At 50.4% G+C, this 17,902-nt stretch overlaps 1 protein-coding gene across 11 annotated transcripts in view; it reads left to right on the forward strand.

Annotated features, from left to right (window-relative positions):
- ppp1r12a (protein phosphatase 1, regulatory subunit 12A) overlaps positions 1–17,902 on the forward strand; it is a 42,808-nt gene that overhangs the window by 11,995 nt on the left and 12,911 nt on the right. For all 11 annotated transcript variants that reach the window (XM_084701300.1, XM_084701303.1, XM_084701301.1 and 8 more), the window contains exons 2-11: positions 4,887–5,017; positions 7,741–7,859; positions 12,293–12,452; positions 13,109–13,253; positions 13,389–13,463; positions 13,743–13,834; positions 14,089–14,246; positions 14,497–14,621; positions 17,124–17,348; positions 17,613–17,704. In XM_084701300.1, coding sequence (XP_084557426.1) covers positions 4,887–5,017; positions 7,741–7,859; positions 12,293–12,452; positions 13,109–13,253; positions 13,389–13,463; positions 13,743–13,834; positions 14,089–14,246; positions 14,497–14,621; positions 17,124–17,348; positions 17,613–17,704 — 1,322 coding nt within the window. The remainder of the gene's footprint in view (positions 1–4,886; positions 5,018–7,740; positions 7,860–12,292; positions 12,453–13,108; positions 13,254–13,388; positions 13,464–13,742; positions 13,835–14,088; positions 14,247–14,496; positions 14,622–17,123; positions 17,349–17,612; positions 17,705–17,902) is intronic.

The following is a 17,902-nucleotide window of genomic DNA, read 5'->3' on the forward strand; positions in this document are numbered from 1 at the left end:
GGAGCAACCCCAGTGTGCTTCAAATGAAGTCTTTTCTCTCCTTTTATTTATGTTTGGTTCAGAAAGGGCTTCGACGGGTCTGAACTCCTGTCCTCTTGTTTCGGTCCCCTCTCCAGGAGCGCGCACGTCACTGGGTGCATTTTTCGGCCCCAATCTAAGGACGAGGGCTTTGCCCATCTCCTCCGATCCCCTGCTAGCCGGCTAGGGACTCTGTGCCCGAAAATTCCTTGGGTGTTATTTTAGGATTAGGCCGTTGCATACGATGGTCACTGTATTGTTTTCCAGCCTAATCTTTTCCATATTTATCCTCGCTGGGCGGGTGGAGTTTATTAAGTTAATCCACATATAGCGTCCTGTAATCAGCCCCATGTGGGCGCGCTGAAGGGGAGTGTGAAGTGGGAGATTCTCAATAGGTCTTTTGCTTTTCTGTCTCTCTTTTGAGGAAGGCACTGCAAGTATGTCATGTTACTGTTGGGTCTCTTTTGAGTACGGCAAGTATGTTCTGTTACTGTTAGATCTCATATCAGGCAAATCCAAATGTCTTCTCTTTTGACGATTGGTTTTAGCATGTAAGCCTTATCAAGAGGAAGTGGTCTGGCTTTAATCTCGTTCAGTCGAGGAAAGAACTAGATCTTCTTCAGTCGTCCTAAGTATGTGACAGGGTTTGTACTCTATACACAATGTTTGCACGACTCACAGATATGGCACCTTGTAGTCAGAAATGGCAGCTAACAGTGCTAGGCTACATGTGAGATTAGCATTAGCCTGTGCTAACTGGGTGGTTTCCAGTGATGTGGCCTGTGAGTGTTTTGCTTGCAGGTTAGCTTGCATTGGGCTGCTTCACTTTAGCCATTTGTCTACAAAGACACTGTACAGTTCAATTCACATAATCTGCGTGTACACAATGAGTGACATTGAAGCAACTCATTAGAACAGGGGTCTCTAACCAACCCTGTTCCTGTGGAGCTCCTTTCCTGCAGGTTTTTGCTCCAACCCCAGTTGTAAAAAAAAAATTCAATCAACTCAACAGCCATCTAATTATTTGAATTTGGTGTGCTAGATTATGGTTGTGGCCAAAACCCTACAGGAAGGTAGCGTACCAGGAACAAGGTTTGTGAGCCTTGTGTTAAAATAGACTCCCAAAAAGCAGCAAGCACAGGGTGCTAGGAGGAGCTGCTGCCCTGGTGGTCTTTACACACATTAGGCTCCTCCAGTTCCCACTCTCCCCGCTCTGGCGCTAAGTGTCACTTGAGGCCGAGTCACTTCCTGGCTCCCACCAGCTGACGTCCCTGTGACGGTCTCCAAGCAGGGTCGGGAATCTGGAGCACGTGGGCTGAATAAACACACACACACACACACACGGTTGGATTTAGAAGGAACCTTTTTGTTTAGATGGCTAGGTAGAAGACATTAGTTTTTTGTTGTTGTAAATGTTTCACCTGAAATCTAATGGTACGTTCTTGGTCACCCAGCTCCCAGTTGTAATGATTGAGTGGGCTGCTGCAGAATAATCTCTCTGACCAATTTGTTAATGACATCCTTTTGCCCCGCCAATCCAAAGCCTAATGGATACAAAGATACTCTTTCGGAAGGGGTAGATATAGACCGTGCGCAATTAACATTTAATTCGGTTTGAGCGATGAATTGAATCCTGTACGTCAATTATTATGTTTAGTAAAGCAACGGACGTCCACTTCCCAGAAATATCCCACCCCTCTTGAGATTTTTTTCCAGAAGGAGCACCTAGCTCTCTGTTCCGTACCTCTTACTGGCAAGCTTATGAAGAGCCTGCCAGGCAGTACAGGCAGCAAGGCTGAAGCACCTGCTCCTGTGTGGTGACATGATATCCAGCGGACCAGTCAGCCTCCCCCTCTTTCTCTTTCACTCCCACCCCTCTCCCTGTGTGGCCACCAGCCAGTTCTGCTGTCTCACCACTGCGCTAAGCGCTAATGAAAGTCACACTCAGCTGTATAGAAATCCTGTCCAGACTCCTCTCCAATGCCTGGAATTCAGAGGAAAGCTTTTGCTGGCCAGTGGAAGAGTAACCTGCTCGTTAGTCAGTCTGTTTTATATCACCAGCAACATTATAACTAATGGACGAGTTGGAAATTGTTGCAAAGTGTCGGCCCATGGTTTAGATTCCAGTGACACATTTGACAACAAAAGAGAAATAAAAACAGACGTCATCTAGAGGTTATTATTAGATGAAGTTTGTTTTTATTCTAGTCTTTTGTTGTCAAATGTTTCACTGGAATTTAAACCATTATGCCTACGTCCAAGATCATGCAGTCGAATCATTTGGAGAAGGGCTATTTTTGTGACTGATTCTTTTCTATTTCCAGTGAGTGTTGCTTCACGTGCCGGGCTACCTCTACCCTGTGACTGACTAGGCCTGCTCTCCTTCCGCCTTGCACTGTGACCAAACTGGTTTGAGTGTGTGCGTTTCAGCTGGGGAGGGAAGTCGGTACATGTCTGTGGTTCTTTGTCTCTGCCTGGTCAGACATGGCTCTCTCTATGGTGTCTTCCTATCAAATAAATGTATAGCCACTGGCTGTTATTTACATTTATATTTAGTCATTTAGCAGACGCTCTTATCCAGAGCAACTTGCAGTAAGTACAGGGACATTCTCCCCGATGTAAGTAAGGTGAAGTGCCTTGCCCAAGGACACATCATTCAGCACGGCCGGGAATCGAACCATCAACCTTCTGATTAATAGCCCAACTCCCTAACCGCTCAGCCATCTGACCCCCTTGTTATATTTCAGTTCTGTTCGCAAAATTAGCCTTTATGCCACACCGCAATGTGTTTCTGTAAATTGAGTGTGAGTAAGGCCAAAAGTGGAAGTCTCCAAGACGTTTTTTTTTTTTTTTTTTTTTTAAGCGTCTGCAAGAATTGCTGACTGTGGCTTCAATGCCGTCATGGGCATGCAGAGCATTCTGTTGGCAAAAGACGGGACCCGCTCTCCACAACGCTACCATCACATTCCACAGAAGCTCCTATATTGGTCAAAGAATGTGCAGCAACACCCACCACCCCTCTTCCCCCTCCAGCAGTGGTAGTGTCACTCCTGCGTCAGTGTTTCACAGGCCTCTGGGAGATTCCAAAGATAGAAGAATGGGGGAGTTTCACAGTCAAGTATGCCGAGGCCCCATCTGCCTCCTCTCCCAGCCAAATGCTCTTTCCAAGAACTCCTAAGGGAGGATGACCGCAGTCCCCTGACTGTCGTGTCACGCTAGGATGTTCCTCCTGATGTGGTCAGTGACTCTGGCACCTGTCAGACACACAGTTCCTCCATGCAGGGGATTAGCTCTAATAGACTCCTGGGGCAGCTGGGTGGGCCCTGGGGAGGATGCTGAGCAGGACGGGGAGGATGGAGATGAGGCTGAGGGAGAGGTCAAGCAGAGGGGAAGTTGAGGGGGGGGGTGTTTGACATGTGTTTGTGACATCATGACGGTCATTGATTTGAGTCATGGTTGTGTCTGATGGTGACGTGGGCGTAGCGGAGTGTCAGAACTCTTGATCTTGACAGCCTCTCATCAGGTTCATCTGGGAGCGGGGGAGAACAGCCTGACTCGCTGCAAGTTAAGACGAGCCCCCTCAGTTAAACTGCACCTGTAGTACTAACTGGTGGAGGAACACACACACACACACACACACACACACACACACACACACACACACACACACACACACACACAGACAGGCACACAGGACTCTAGATAAGAGCAGTGAAGCCCACACAAGCTCCCTCCAGCCTTGACCATGAACGGCACTGTAAACAGTCCAAATTTGGACAAGGATTCCTTCTAGCCAGATAGTCGTGTGCCCAGAACGTGAGGCTGTGGTGTGTGTTTGTGCCCCCCCCCCCCCTTCCTCTTAACAGTTCAGTTGTCATAGCAACCTGTGGATAGAGTGGGAGACTTGCAGGCAGGCCTTTAAAAGGAGGATGGGGGGACCAGCAGCAGCATCGACATCTTATCAGATCAAGTTTACAGGAACTCAAAGCAAGGATTTAAACCTCCCAAAGCCCAGAGACCTAAAAGAGAGCTTCAAAAGCAAAATGATCAGCAATGGAGCTGTGTTTAGGCCAAGTGTCTAGCCTGTAGTTACATCATGCATGGAGATGTGTGGGGGGGGGGGGGGGGGGAAAGAGGCAAAAACGTTTCCAAGATTGTCACGCGTTCCCGCTTTTCCTTAATTGGAACATATTTCAACAAACTGATAAAACTTCAACCCCTTTTTCCGTCATAAGTGACTGGGCCGTCTTGCTGCATGCTGTCATCCTGTTGTTTCTGGCTATGGCTTCTCTCTCTTTCCCTTCTTACTTTGTCAGGTACCGCAGCTTCTGTCAGTTTTGAAGTGAGGTACACCTCGACCTCCCAGGTCTTTCCAGAGGTCATACTGTGCCTGCCCCTGCACACCTAACTAACCCATAAGTATCTCCTCATGCTGGTTTATCTGGTGATTATCACCAACCGTCTCTGGAGGAGGGGATCCCTCTCTGAATTGCTCCTCCCAAGGTTTCTTCCACTTTTTTTCTCATGTTGGGAGTTTTTCTGGGAGTTTTTCCTTGTCTTCCTTGTGGGTTTAGGTTGGTTGGGGGGCAGTTCTCTGGGCGTATGTGAAGCCCTCTGTGACATGCTTGCATGTAAAAGGGTGTAAAAAGCTACAAATACATTTGATTTGGTGGTTTCTGGGATCAATAGTTGTTTAGGGGAATTGCATGTAGGTTGAAATGTTATCTGTTACTTTCCAGACGTGAACCTTGTGTATGATCAATCCCTGGTTGCCTAACTGAACGAATGCAGCACGTACACACACACAGGCACACACACTCCTACTTGATCAATATTCTATTATCTCCATCTCTTCTCGTCCTCTGCAGGCGTGCATAGATGACAACGTTGACATGGTGACCTTCCTGGTGGAGCATGGAGCCAGCATCAACCAGCCAGACAACGAGGGCTGGATCCCCCTGCACGCGGCAGCCTCCTGTGGATACATGGACATAGCAGAGTGAGTACTGCTGGGGGGGAATGGCTTTGAAACGGGCAACATCGTGTCTATGCTGTGCGTATAAATAAACGACGAATGTAAGAAGGAAGTGCAAGTGTTTTTTTTATACTGGAGAAGAATGGCGGATTGTGTGGTGGAATGCTAATTGACCTGATAGGCGTACTGTCGATCTCGATGATGGATTTGGTTCGATATGCATGTTGCAGAACACAGCTCAAGGCGTTTCTCTATTTGTTTTCTTTAGGTGTTATTAAAGTGTCTTTTCCTTGAACGATTGCCTTTTGCTTTAAATTCATCCACACAAGGTTTAGGGTTAGGTGTGATGTATTCTCCAATGTTAGGCTGAGGGCTTGCTGACCCCATGCTGTTCCTATTAGACATCCACACTCTCCCTGGGCCCTGGGTCTAAGCCGCATCAGGCTGACCTTGCACAGCTGCTGCTGGGGCCTGCAGTGCCCCCGTTTGGCCCCCATTCCTGTTCCAGCAAGCCCTTCATTAGTGAACCCTGTCTCTCTCCCCTCCGGCCGCATGATTGATAACCCAGCGTGACGGCTTGCTGCTTTTAGATAACCTGATTGTGCGCAAACCCTTTCACCTTGAGGAAATACATTTGTGCTTTGCTCCGTTGATAATGGATACTCGCCAATGCAGTAAGAATCAATTGACAAATTGGCCCGTGTGTGAGGAAGTATTTGTGTTGCTGCGAGCATTGCAACGCTGTATCACAGCAGAGTTAATGCATGTGATGGCTTTCTGTGGACATCCATTACCTTACCCTACACGGTATTGACAGTCCATCTTGGCAATCATTGGCCAGGCTGAGCAATCAATGAATCCCAGTATACATTGTGCTCCTACAAAGGAAACAGTTGTGTTAAGAGCTCAGGGGTGGATACGGCTCAGTGGTGGAGCATTTGACTGCAGATCAAGAGGTCACGGGTTCAAATCCTCCCTGTATGCTGCTTTGGATAACAACAACATCTGCTGAAGACTTCATTATGAATGTCTTTAAATCCTAGCTATTTCCAATACTTTGTGTGCGTGTCATAACTGACGGAAGCGTCTCACTATGACCCGGCTCTCGTGATGCATCACGATTCTCGTCTCACACATGAAACCTCAGGGTCAGCAGCAGTGTGGCTCAAATCCACAGTTGCCATCTTGGGTTGTCGCCCCCCCTCCCACCTGTTTTGAGGCAAGCAGACCATTCATAGAGAGAAGCGGAGAGATATGATCAGTGGGTATTTGAACAGGCTAAGGAGGACCGCAGCGGCTCACTGGCTGTCATTGTTCTGCATGTTGGGAGTGTAATGTGACCTGTTAAACAGCTCCTGTGTTATATGACAGCACAGGCAGCCTGGCTCTGCTGGATCTCTGCTGTCACACGGTCAGAGACACGACCGCTGTCCAAGTTGGTGCCGTGTCACTCTTTCACGGCCCTTGATGGACTGTTTGCTCATGTCATTCTTTCTGTTGTGTTTTGTATCACTCTGGAAGACCCGATAATAATAAACAAACCCCCCCCCCCCCCCCCTCTCAGCCAAATCCACCCTAATGTCAGGGTGGATTCATTAAAAAGATGAGTACAGAAGCCGCCAGTTGAACTTTCAGAGGAAACTGAGCTTGGCTAGCTGGTCCATCACTGGAAAGCATGGAACAAGAGCGCTGTTTGTCTCGCACACAATGGAACAATGAGAAATGTCAAATGCCTACTCTGATGGCGATGACTAATGAGTGGTCTAGTTTTAATGTGTGTCTTGGGAGATCTGCTGTAGGTGGGTAGAGGGGCACATAACAGAATCATTGACCCCCCCCTCCGCTCAAGCCCCCTTCCCAGCAGTGTAGAACCACAAGGGGAAGACTGGCTTCTCTCCCACCCCCATTTCTTTGGTGTCAAACCCACAACCATCTGCCTTACAGGGCTGGACACTCAACCGCCAAGCCACCAAAGCCTGTAAAACCAATGTAAAACCAATCTAAAATAGGCTGGGTAGGAAGTTAATTCAAGGGCGAGTAAAACTGAAATCATAATGGTGGTTGTGGTGCTTTTTGGGGAGTCTGTGGGGGTGTGCTTTATGTGGGCATGTTGGTGTATGGTGGAGGGCCTGTTGTTTGTCCACCACCATGTTGGAGGCTGCACACGGCAGTATGGCCAGGGGCTGAGAAGGCTCTTCTGCCAGGCCTGGAGGAGGGGCTGAGGAGAGAGCCATGTCATGGGGGGTCAAACTGGGGGAAAGGGATGGCATGCGGGTTATTGTTAAAATGCAGAAGCCACGATCGTCCTATAAGCCCTATAAGCTGGTGACTTTGTTCCAAAAGCTGTAGAATGATGTTTCCCAGGTAGTTGTCCAGGGGACAATACAAAAAGGGCCCCCTCAAGGTCAAGGGCGAAATGTACGACCCGCTGGATTGTGACACACTAGTCACCCATGATATTGTAGGTTAGTCACTGGACTGTTTCCCAACAACGGCGAAGGTGGATTATTAACAGTTAAGGAGAACTCATAAATATGTCCATAGGATGAGGACAAATGACCATGGTGACCTGACCTTTATGGAATGAAAACTGCATACATGCAGTTTGAATACATGTATTCATTCATCAGACGTTTTATCCATCACGACATTTTGAAGCTTGCCGTTTCCTAAAGAAGCCTTTTATAGTATGTGGCCTTTTCTGGAGTTGGCGGTCCTAAGTATGGTTGTCGTCCCTGTGTGTCCAGGTACCTGATCAGCCAGGGGGCCAGTGTGGGCGTGGTGAACAGTGAGGGGGAGACCCCCCTGGACATCGCTGAAGAGGAGGCCATGGAGGAGCTCCTGCAGAACGAGATCAACCGCCAAGGTACACCCCCCCCCCCACCCCCCCACACACACACACACACACACACCTCACCCTGTACCCTGTCCATGACCCTGCAGTGGACCAGGCATACCCTTCATATAGTCCACTCCTCTCCAGACTTTATGGGCATGCCTTCACCTGTTCCTCCATTCGACTTGTGTTTATATTCATTCCTGATTAATTTGAGGTCGAGTGTGCGATTCCCGCCCCCGCCCAATAATTCTACATCTCCAACAGGCTAAGCACTTATGTTCTGCCTCTCAAAATAGATCTGGCTGCTCTGTTGAGTAAGGGGGAGTTGGGGTGGGGTGGACTGTTGTTTTGTGTGCAATGGATCATGGTAAATGTATCTAGGCTGCTGCTGCTGCGGCCTCCGGTCATGTCAGGCAGCAGGTCTTGGCAGGCCTCCAGCTCCCCTTGTGCACCCAGCCCCAGTGCACCCAGCCCTGGTTCAGTAGCGCTGCGTTGGGCCGGCCCAGCAGGCACGCACGCACAGTTTACACACCGGTCTCGCTCACCCCTCGGATAATCCGCGTGTTCAGCCAAGCTAGGCAGCATATGTGGACACGGTGTCCAGGTATGTCACGGCGTGTACCTTGTCATAAAGGAAAAACGCAAGGGTGAGCCACAGAGTGGCCTGGGGGAGGGAAAAGAGCCTTACGTAACCGAGAAATTGGATCCTCCGCTTCAAGCCTGATCACTCTTTGTGATGGTGCTAAACTGAATGGAAGCAGATTTCAATTTTTGGCGGGGCCCACCCCCTGTTTCCCCCGTGAGCGGCCTTGTACAGGCGTGCTAACGACCGCAGGGTGGTGTGGGGGGGGATCTCTCCCCTGGCCAGGCTGCTGAATGACAGCCACACGCTCTGCCTCCTAGCAGGCTCCGCGCACACTCAGCCTCTCTGGAACATTCAACCACATCCATCACAGCCAATCATCTACACACACATCTGTGTACCTTAAGTTGTTTTGGTAACTATAATTAGCCCATTGTGTTTCAGTTTAGCCTTTCAGGCAGGTGGCCGGGCCCACATTCCTGATGTCATGCACTCCAATGTCCCCCGGATGTGCAACCCAGCATCAGGTCCTCTGTCCACAGGGAAGTGACATGGGGATGGCTGGGTGGAAGACACCAACTGCTCCCACAGGGACATGAAGCGGCCAGGCTTGTAGTGTCATCAGGGTCCTGCTTTGGTTAAAGCCTACAATGTCTTTTTAACACTTCCTCAGTCCTCCAGGGTATGTTCTGTTCAGCCTGCACCCAGACATAATTACCCACATCCTGCTGTTTGTTAGCATGTGGCTCTCCTCGAGAGCCTGTTGGGTAACGGCAGCCCGAGTCCAGCCCGCACCCACAGGAGCGTGGCCTGGCTCCCACTGAACGCAGCTGTCAGACAACATTACCCCGTGGCTCGACGGATGCCTTTGTCCGCAGATCTGGGCTGAGGTGTCAGCGCCCCCCCCACCACCACCACCACCGCCTCATCCCCTAGTGCACACCACTGCGCTCACCCTGGTCATATGAAGAGGGTTAGTTATAACCCCCCCCCCCCCCCCCTGGCTCGGCATGTACATGTTTTGCCTCGGGAGGGGGGAGGAGGTTTATCTGCCCAGTGAAAAGGGAGGAGGCAATTACCTTTCACTGTCCATTACAGTGGGAATTAGCGGTGGGCAGAGTTTCACGAATGCCCCCTTTCAGACGAGCGTCCTCAGAAGAGGGGTGAATCTGCTCTTGACTCCGCACAATACAAGGCCACTGGACTCTCCATGTTCGGAGGTAGGCCGGCCGGCGGGCGTTGCGTAACGGCTGTTGTGTAAGCTGGATGTGTGTAATGTGCTTTTCTCCTCTCGCTCTCGCGGGCCGTCTACTCCGAGACGCCCAGTGCTGTGGTTAAACTCGTTAAGAGGCCACCGCCATTCTCCCCCTGTCTGGATTGACCTTCAGATCCTCCCTGTCCTGGTCAGGTTAACCTGGTCAGGTGACTGGGCTGCCCACCACTTCTGCAAGCCCTCCTGTCATGGCAGCGCCTCGAGTTGAGAAACAGGACAACCCCCAGTAGCGACACCTTGACCCCCCCTTCCCCCCCTCTCCCCTCAACCCCCCCCCCCCTTCACTGTAATGGGCTGGAGGGGTCACTTGGCTTGCCTAGTCAGCAGTTTCCCCTCAGCAGAGATTAAACTCGTTTAATTTTGTCCCAGGCCGCCAATTTCCTCAAAGACCTTGTCAGACTGCATGCTTCCCTTATAGGATGTTCCTCAGGAGCTTTACAGCCAGTGTCTTTCAGACGTGTTCCTTTCAATACTAGCAGACCAGCACTTTTTAAGTACAGAGAGATGAAAAAGGGGGGGAAAAAAATTGTGTTTGTGCGAGAGGAAGGAATGCGTGCAGATTTAACCAAACTGTTCTTGGTCTGCTGGCCTCTCTCTCTCCATGTACTGTCTCAGCAGTTCATTAGAAGGTGCAGTGTTGTCATGTCAAACATCTTAGTAACTCTGCCAGCGCTCTGCTACTTCTTGGAGCTCCTGTCCAAGGCCTGTTGGCCTTGCTGCTTGAACAGCACAGCTGCAGTCCCGCCAGCCTGCTCTAAGGAGCGCTGCTAATGGGGCTTCACCTACCTGTTACACATTGACCCCGTAAGTCAACCATTTGTAAGTCAGTCTATAGTAGCAGAGTCCATTAGAATCTGTTCTACACACTTAAGAGCACTCCTAGTGAAACGAGGCAGGGTGTTTACATTCATCTTCAGTTGGCATGTTAACACAGACCCATTTCTCTTTTTGAATTAGACGTTCAAATTGTTTTGTTTGTAGTTGAACCGATAGCATTACCGTGTGTGCTCTAATGTAGAAGAGTCGAATACCTCCCTTAATGCAGTTAGATGAAAATCCCCAGCATGTCTGTCTCTCTCAATGGTACGTTTGTCAGACATGGGTCTTTTGTACCGGAGTGTGCATGTTCCATTCGTCCTGACTGTACTCTGAGAAGCCCTGGAGGAATAAAGGACTAATTGACGTCCATTATGTCAGCCCCAATGTATTGCACTGTAGTGGCGTCACATGGACTGTGCTAAAGGGCAACGCTTTTCTAAACAGTGCAGCCATCTATAGTGCCATCTCACGCTGGCTGACTCCTGTCACCCCAGGGCCGGGTGACCTTATTGATCCAGACTGTCACCGCGCTCCATCGGAGATGTGCATTAAACTGGCCTATTCATTCCTGCCCAGTGAGGTTTGTTGACTTCTTGCTCAACCTTTTTAGTTGTATACGATCCACTGTCGGGGTGAACCGCGGCGGTGAGATGAAGTCCATTTCAGGCCCCTTGACTGTGCTGATTTTCTTCCCACAATCGAAAAGCAGCGCTCAGACAAGCAGGGCTCTGTCAGTGAGTTAGGGGGAATGTTCCAGAGCGAGCTGTCCACGCTGACAGATCTGTGGCCCGTCGGCCCTCTCACGCCCTCCTCTGTCGTGGCCGCGGGCCAGGCTTCTGGGCAACCTAAACTGCTGCCTGTCCAACCCGCAACCCCCCCCAATGTGATCTTACGGTTTACTTAAGACATGCTTCAGCTCTCGAACCTCATCAAGCGTGACAGGTACTTGTCTTAACCATGTCACCTCACCCACACCGGACCGAAATGAGCCGTGCAGCCTGCATGGTGAAGCTTATCCAATGAGATCAGAAATCATGTTCCAAGTCTGCTGACAGAACCCGACCCATGTGACCTTCATATGACTTCAGTTTGACATGTCAACAGTTATTTTGGGGGGGGACGGCAGAACAGGAAGCATCAGCCGTTTATAGGAGAAGTTGAACACAAAGGTTCACCTTTGAGTGTTGACCCTGTACCACTGAGCGCTCTGGCCCTGTGTGCTGTCGGCACGGAAGGGGGAGATGCTCCTCCAGTGTCTTTTATTGCAGAAGTCTCAACAAGACAACACATGCCTGTTCTGTGCCTAGCCTGTAGTGTGTAGCATAGACACGCTGGCCCACATAGCAAGCTATGGCCTACATGTTTGTCTCCCCAAGCAGTTACCAAAATGTACAGATATTTGAAGTTAATTAGTCCAAGTTCTAGTTCTCAACGTTGCCCTCTAGTGCACAGTGTCATTGACGATTGACACACGACATATTTATGTTTTACTCCCATAAAAAAAAAAAAAATGTATGTACTTTTTAAGTTGAGCTAAAAAGAAGTCAAGGTTGTAAAGGTTTTGGCATTGGTTTAGATGTTCTGCCCGGTTTCAAGTGACCTGACATCCCTAGATTCATGTTTTCAGGCCACTGTTGGGCTGGGCTTCTTGGCTCATCTCTTCCACCTCTTTGTCACCATGGCAGAGCTTAAGTTGTCGTAGCCTTCGCCTACTCTTAAGTAGCTGCTAATCCGGGCTGGGCCCGGCTAAGGGACGCCTCCTCATCTCTCACTCCTCCCTGACAGGAGTGGACATTGAGGCGGCCAGGAAGGAGGAGGAGCGCATCATGCTGAGGGACGCCCGCCAGTGGGTCAACAGCGGCCAGATCAGCGACGTCCGCCACGCCAAGTCCGGCGGCACGGCGCTCCACGTCGCCGCCGCCAAGGGATATGCCGAGGTTTTAAAGTAAGTCTGACTCTGTTACGGCAGCTCAGCTTGGTGTGGCACTGCCTGCAGCGAGAGACCAGCTCTGTGTATCTGAAAGACCCCTCTGACATTTGCGTCGATGGGGATTCTGATGTCGGATTTGCGAATACGTTTCATTCCGGGGTTCCGTTTTTTTTTTTTTTTTTTTTTTTTTTCTCCTGAGGGTCCTTTATTGTCCCATTAGTCTTGTTTGCGTCTCTTCACATCATGCCTTGTCCTCGGGCTGTGACAGAGCAGACACACTGACTGCTCAGGAGAGGGACTGCAGCTTTCTGGCCATCTGTTGCTGGGACGTCAGCCAATCGTCTCTTAACACAATCCACCGTCAATCATAGCACCTAAACAAGATCTGGGATGCCCAGTCCACCCACCCCTGTCCAAGAAATGGACTGGAATGGATTCACTGTCAAAGTGGCTGGCATTTGGTTCATCTGAACATATGGCCACTAATTCGTCTTTTGTTAAGTACATTTCCGTTGTTTTTTGTGTGCGTGTTGCGAGTGTCCAAGGACCACAAAAAATGGTCAGAATGTTGAGGTTGCAGGACCCTGGACCCTGGCAGTGACGTGCGGTTGCACCACCAAATCCAAGCTTTTCCAAATCTCAACTTCTGTTTTTTGTGTCTCCCCCCTCAGGCTTTTAATCCAAGCAGGGTATGATGTAAATATCAAGGACTTTGATGGCTGGACTCCGCTCCACGCTGCTGCACACTGGGGCAAGGAGGAGGCCTGCAGGATACTGGTGGAGAACCTGTGTGACATGGACCTCATCAACAAAGTGGTGATTCTCCAGACCCCTCACCTCACACCTCCAACATCCAGCCGAACACTAGACAACCCACGCAGCTCCCAGTTAAAGCTGGGATATGTTAGACCCCCGCTTTGTCCGCACTTTGACATAGTGTGTTGTCCTCAGGGTCAGACAGCGTTCGACGTGGCCGATGAAGACGTCATTGCCTACCTGGAAGAACTGCAGAAAAAGCAGAATCTGGTAAGCCTTTTGTGTCGTGAGTGCTTGTACAAGGGCTTTCGTTTGAGCTCTAATGCACCGAGTAACCTTTTGATGGTTTCGAAAACCCGTCAACTGAGTTGTTTGCTGTGCAGGTATCCTCGTGACACATGCCTTTTAATGGCATTACAATATCTTTTTTTTACAGTTTTACGTGATATGTCACGGAGACCTGGAATAGTTCTTGTCTGTGTTGTTGTTCTCAGACTTCAGGCCTTAAGGACTGCTGCTAATCCCTGCTGTGTGTGTTCCTGCTTTCAGCTTCTCAGTGAGAAGAAAGATGTGAAAAAGTCTCCTTTGATAGAAACCACCACCACTGGGGACAATAATCAATCTTTGAAACCACTGAAGAGGTAAATAACATGGCAGAGACGGATGAACTAGTAATGGGTTGTCACTACTTGAGAAACTCCCACCGGTTAGAGAATTTGTCTAAAGCCAAAGGCAAACAACCTGTTTGAACCAAATGTAACAGGTGGTTTGATTCTGATCATAGTTTGGGAATGGCCAAAAGAACCAAATGAATGAAAAGTTCTTCATAGAAGACGATTTGTTAGCCTCTAAGGTGAGTCACAGAACCAAGCCTGTGTGTGTGTGTGTGTTCCAGCAAAGAGACTGTCCTCCTGGAGCCGGAGAAGAGCGCCCCCCGTATCGAGGCCCTGGAGCCGGAGAAGGTGGACGAGGAAGAAGAGGGCAAGAAGGACGAGTCCAGCTGCTCCAGCGAGGAGGAGGAGGAGGAAGACTCCGAATCCGAAACCGAAGCAGGTGCGTTGGCGTCAATCCTGGAAAGACGTTTTCGCCGCTGTCTGAAAAACCCTTCCATGACGCCGTGCGTCTCTCTCTTCCCCCTGCATGGATTTGAATATGCTCCGATAGCACCACTTGGAAAGGCACTCCATGGCCTGCGTATCGCGTCCATTTGCATGAGCGCGATGTGAAATCTACTTCCACGTTCAGTGCCGCGAGTGTTCACCTCCCTGTTCCTACCAACACTCCCTCCCCTCTGCCGTTTCAGACAAGAGCAAGCCTTCGCCCCCGGTCAGCAACAGCACCAGCACCAGCACTCCCACCCCGGCTCCAGCCAGCGTCGCCGTGTCATCGCCCACCACCCCCACCACCCCGACCAGCCCCACTAACCAGGTGACTCCCACCTCGCCTCTCAAGAAGGTACGGCCTGGTGGATAGGGTCTCCTGTTGCCCGGATAACCGGACATCAACCTCCCAATGAAGGAACTCTGTTCCTGGTGTCAGGGTTGAAGCACTCTGAGTAGAGGGGCTGAGAGAGTGGTTGGGGGGGTTTCAGAGAGTTTCTTGTTCCAAGGGCTGGGTGTTGGAGGATGGGAATTGTAGTTGACTGAGGATCAAGAGGGCCCGGGTTTAAGCCCCGCCCTCTTTCTCCCACCGCGCGTTGTCGAGGTTCAGAGCGCGTGCAACGTGAAGGCGTCTCATTAGGTCACACCTGTGAGCAGCAAAATACCATGTGGTCTCAGCTGAATTCAGTTGTTACCCCCCCCCCCTTGTCCACCTCAGGCAGCGTGATGCGAGGCATCTGCCCGCCCGCCTTCACAAATCAATACGATTCACCATCTATTTAGTTTCTCCCTGCTTCCACACAAACCCAATTTTGCGGTCGTGCGAGTTGTGTAGAAGTGGGAGTTTACATAGATGAGGTTATGGTTGAAATGTTGTGTTCGTCACATGAGCTGTTACTCTGGGTAAGGGCGGTAGGCTCGACACTGCCCTGACACAGAAAACTGAGAACCCAACAGACGTCAGGCTGGCTCCGGGAGCAAGAGTTACGATTGGTTGGAGAGTAGAGGCCCTCTTTATTAACAAACATGGCAATAGATGGACCGCGGGGTTTGTAACCAGTTGTGACAGTGTTCACAAAGCTTGCGTCACATGGTGTCTGTGGTGAATTTCAAAGGCCCAGAAGATGATTACTCACCACTGTTCTCCTTTGGACTGATGCTGCCCCCTGCAGGATGCATGTGGTGTAGCAGCAACAGGATGGGCACTGGACCGGTCATAGTGACAGGGGCTTGATGCAGTGTTGGCCTTGATGATATAAAATAACACAATAAGGTTTACATGGACACGTGGATCTTTTTCTGTGTGTCTTTTTCAATATTATTATGTGGGCCTTTTCATTTATTCAGTTGAGGGTCTTTGAGGGAGGTTGGTTTAGGTGCAGTTGTGGTATTTGAGCAGAGTTGAAGCCTTCTGTGACATTGTTTGTAAGAAGGGCTATACCACTCAAATGAGTTCACCCACCGAGTGTTTCATGACTTCCATTTGTTGACTTTCTATTGGTCACAGACCCAGCAGTCAAATCAATCCAGAGACTGTCCACCAGCCCATTTTATATACCAGCCAATGAGGACTCCTTATTTTTATTCACATATACCTGTCCACATTTTAAAGCCAAACACGTTACACAAAGTTCCCTGTCTAACAAGAGTGAGAACCTTAACAATGTCCAGTTTGACACTAGCAACGATGTTTTTCTGACATATAAAAAAAAAAAAAAAAAAAAAAAAAGCATAAGCTTTAAGGACTGGTCTCTGTTGTGCCAGTAAACATTGTGTGGCGTGTCTGGGTCTTAAAATCTGTCTGCCATAACGTGCCTCTGTTTCTCTGTTGCTGCTGCACTGTCTGTTTCTGTTTCTGAGTGTCTCCCGCTCTCATCTCCTGCTGCCCTCTTTCTCTGCTGCTCACTATCTACCTGTCTCTCATTTCTTTCCTTCTCTCTCTCTTTCTCTCTCTCTCTCATCATGGCTCTTGTCTTGGTTGGCCTTAGTCTGATTATATTACTGTGGCGGAGCCGAGCTGTCCTGCATTGTGGCGTCAAGGCTTGCGCAAAACTGGCATTTCTCTTGTGCCCAAAAAACCTATGGTGAGGCATCGGTGTGTTCTGTTCCAGCGTTCTACTCCCCCCCCCCCCCCCCTCCTCCTTCTCCCCTGAATAATTTCCCTCACCCACCACAACACCCCTAACCTCCTCAGTCTGACCCAGATGTGGGCTAATCTGTGTTCCTGGTCCGCTCTGACACGGTTTGATCAGCATGATCTTCACACACGCTGTCCTCAATGCCTTCACTGTGTGTGTGTCCCCGTGACCCGTGTGCTTTTGGTGTTGTCGTCCACATCCAGCCATTCTCTGCTGTCTCCTGGACGTATCTCCGCGTAGCCATTGTGTTTTGAGAGTGCATTGTGCCCACAGCTTGTGTGAAGCCTAACAGGGTTGTACACGGGGCGCTTCCCAGCCGTGCCAGAGCACGTGTGAGATCTCTCCCCAGCTTGGTTCGGCCCACCGGCGTTTAGTTTGAAGGAGGAGAATGTATGCTGCTGTGTAACATGACTCGCCTGTTTGGCTTTTTCGTAAACATTTCCTAGTGGGGATTAGGTGTGCAGCATGCATCCAGGCCCTCCCTTCCCCCTTCAACATGGACATGAATGTCTCCTCTGAACGCTAATGAATCCACACACATGGTCGAGTACCGGATGTACCGATAGCTGTTTGCCTATGATTAACCCCAAGTGTTATTCACCCAGACACTAAACTCAAATCTGCTGCTACTGTTCTTTATGACAGTGTCACTCAATCCATCCCCTCCTCTGTCCGGGGCCTTTCTCCCCCAGGTGGCCCAGTCGGCAGGGAAGGTGTCCCCCAAGGAGGACGAGAGGAAGGACGAGTCCCCCGCCTCGTGGCGCCTGGGCCTGAGGAAGACGGGCAGCTACGGGGCGCTGGCGGAGATCACCACCACCACCAAGGAGGCCCAGAAGGAGAAGGACCCGGCCGGGGTGATGCGCTCGGCCTCCAGCCCCCGCCTCTCCTCCTCCCTGGACAACAAGGACAAAGAGAAGGTCCGCCTCCCAGAGCTCCTCCCCCCCTCCCCCTGTCTAACCTCGCGTTTCCCGACGCTAGGTCGAGCGCTACCACGGAAACCAGAGGTCTAGGGACTCCTTTAGAAGGCCACTTCCTGTCTTAACCGGTTGTCGATATGACAGCATTCAGGCTGTTCTGAAGCGTTGGGTGTCGAATCGTTTGACTCGCGTTCGTTCATCATCTTGAGACAGGCTCCAAGTAACCCCCGCGTCACACGACTCACTGGCGTTTGACCCTTGCAGGAGAAGGACAAAGGGACCCGGCTGGCTTACGTCGCCCCCACCATCCCCAGGAGGCTGGCCAGCACGTCGGACATCGACGAGAAAGAGAACAGGTGACCCTCTCTGGCTGGGCTCTCCCGGCTGCTCCACAAGTGCATGGAGAGCAGCGGCGCCCCCTGCTGCTCCCAGCTGTGTTCGACAGGCTGGAGGAGGCTTCAGTCTGGCCCTGGGCATGCTGCGGGGCTCGCATGCTCTCTGTTGCCTTCATGTATACTCATGAAAAGCGGTCAAGCAAACATTTATTCCGAAAA

This window comes from Hypomesus nipponensis, chromosome 7 (genome assembly GCF_054491055.1).
Source record: "Hypomesus nipponensis isolate SF chromosome 7, ASM5449105v1, whole genome shotgun sequence".
Classification (NCBI taxonomy): Eukaryota; Metazoa; Chordata; class Actinopteri; order Osmeriformes; family Osmeridae; genus Hypomesus; species Hypomesus nipponensis.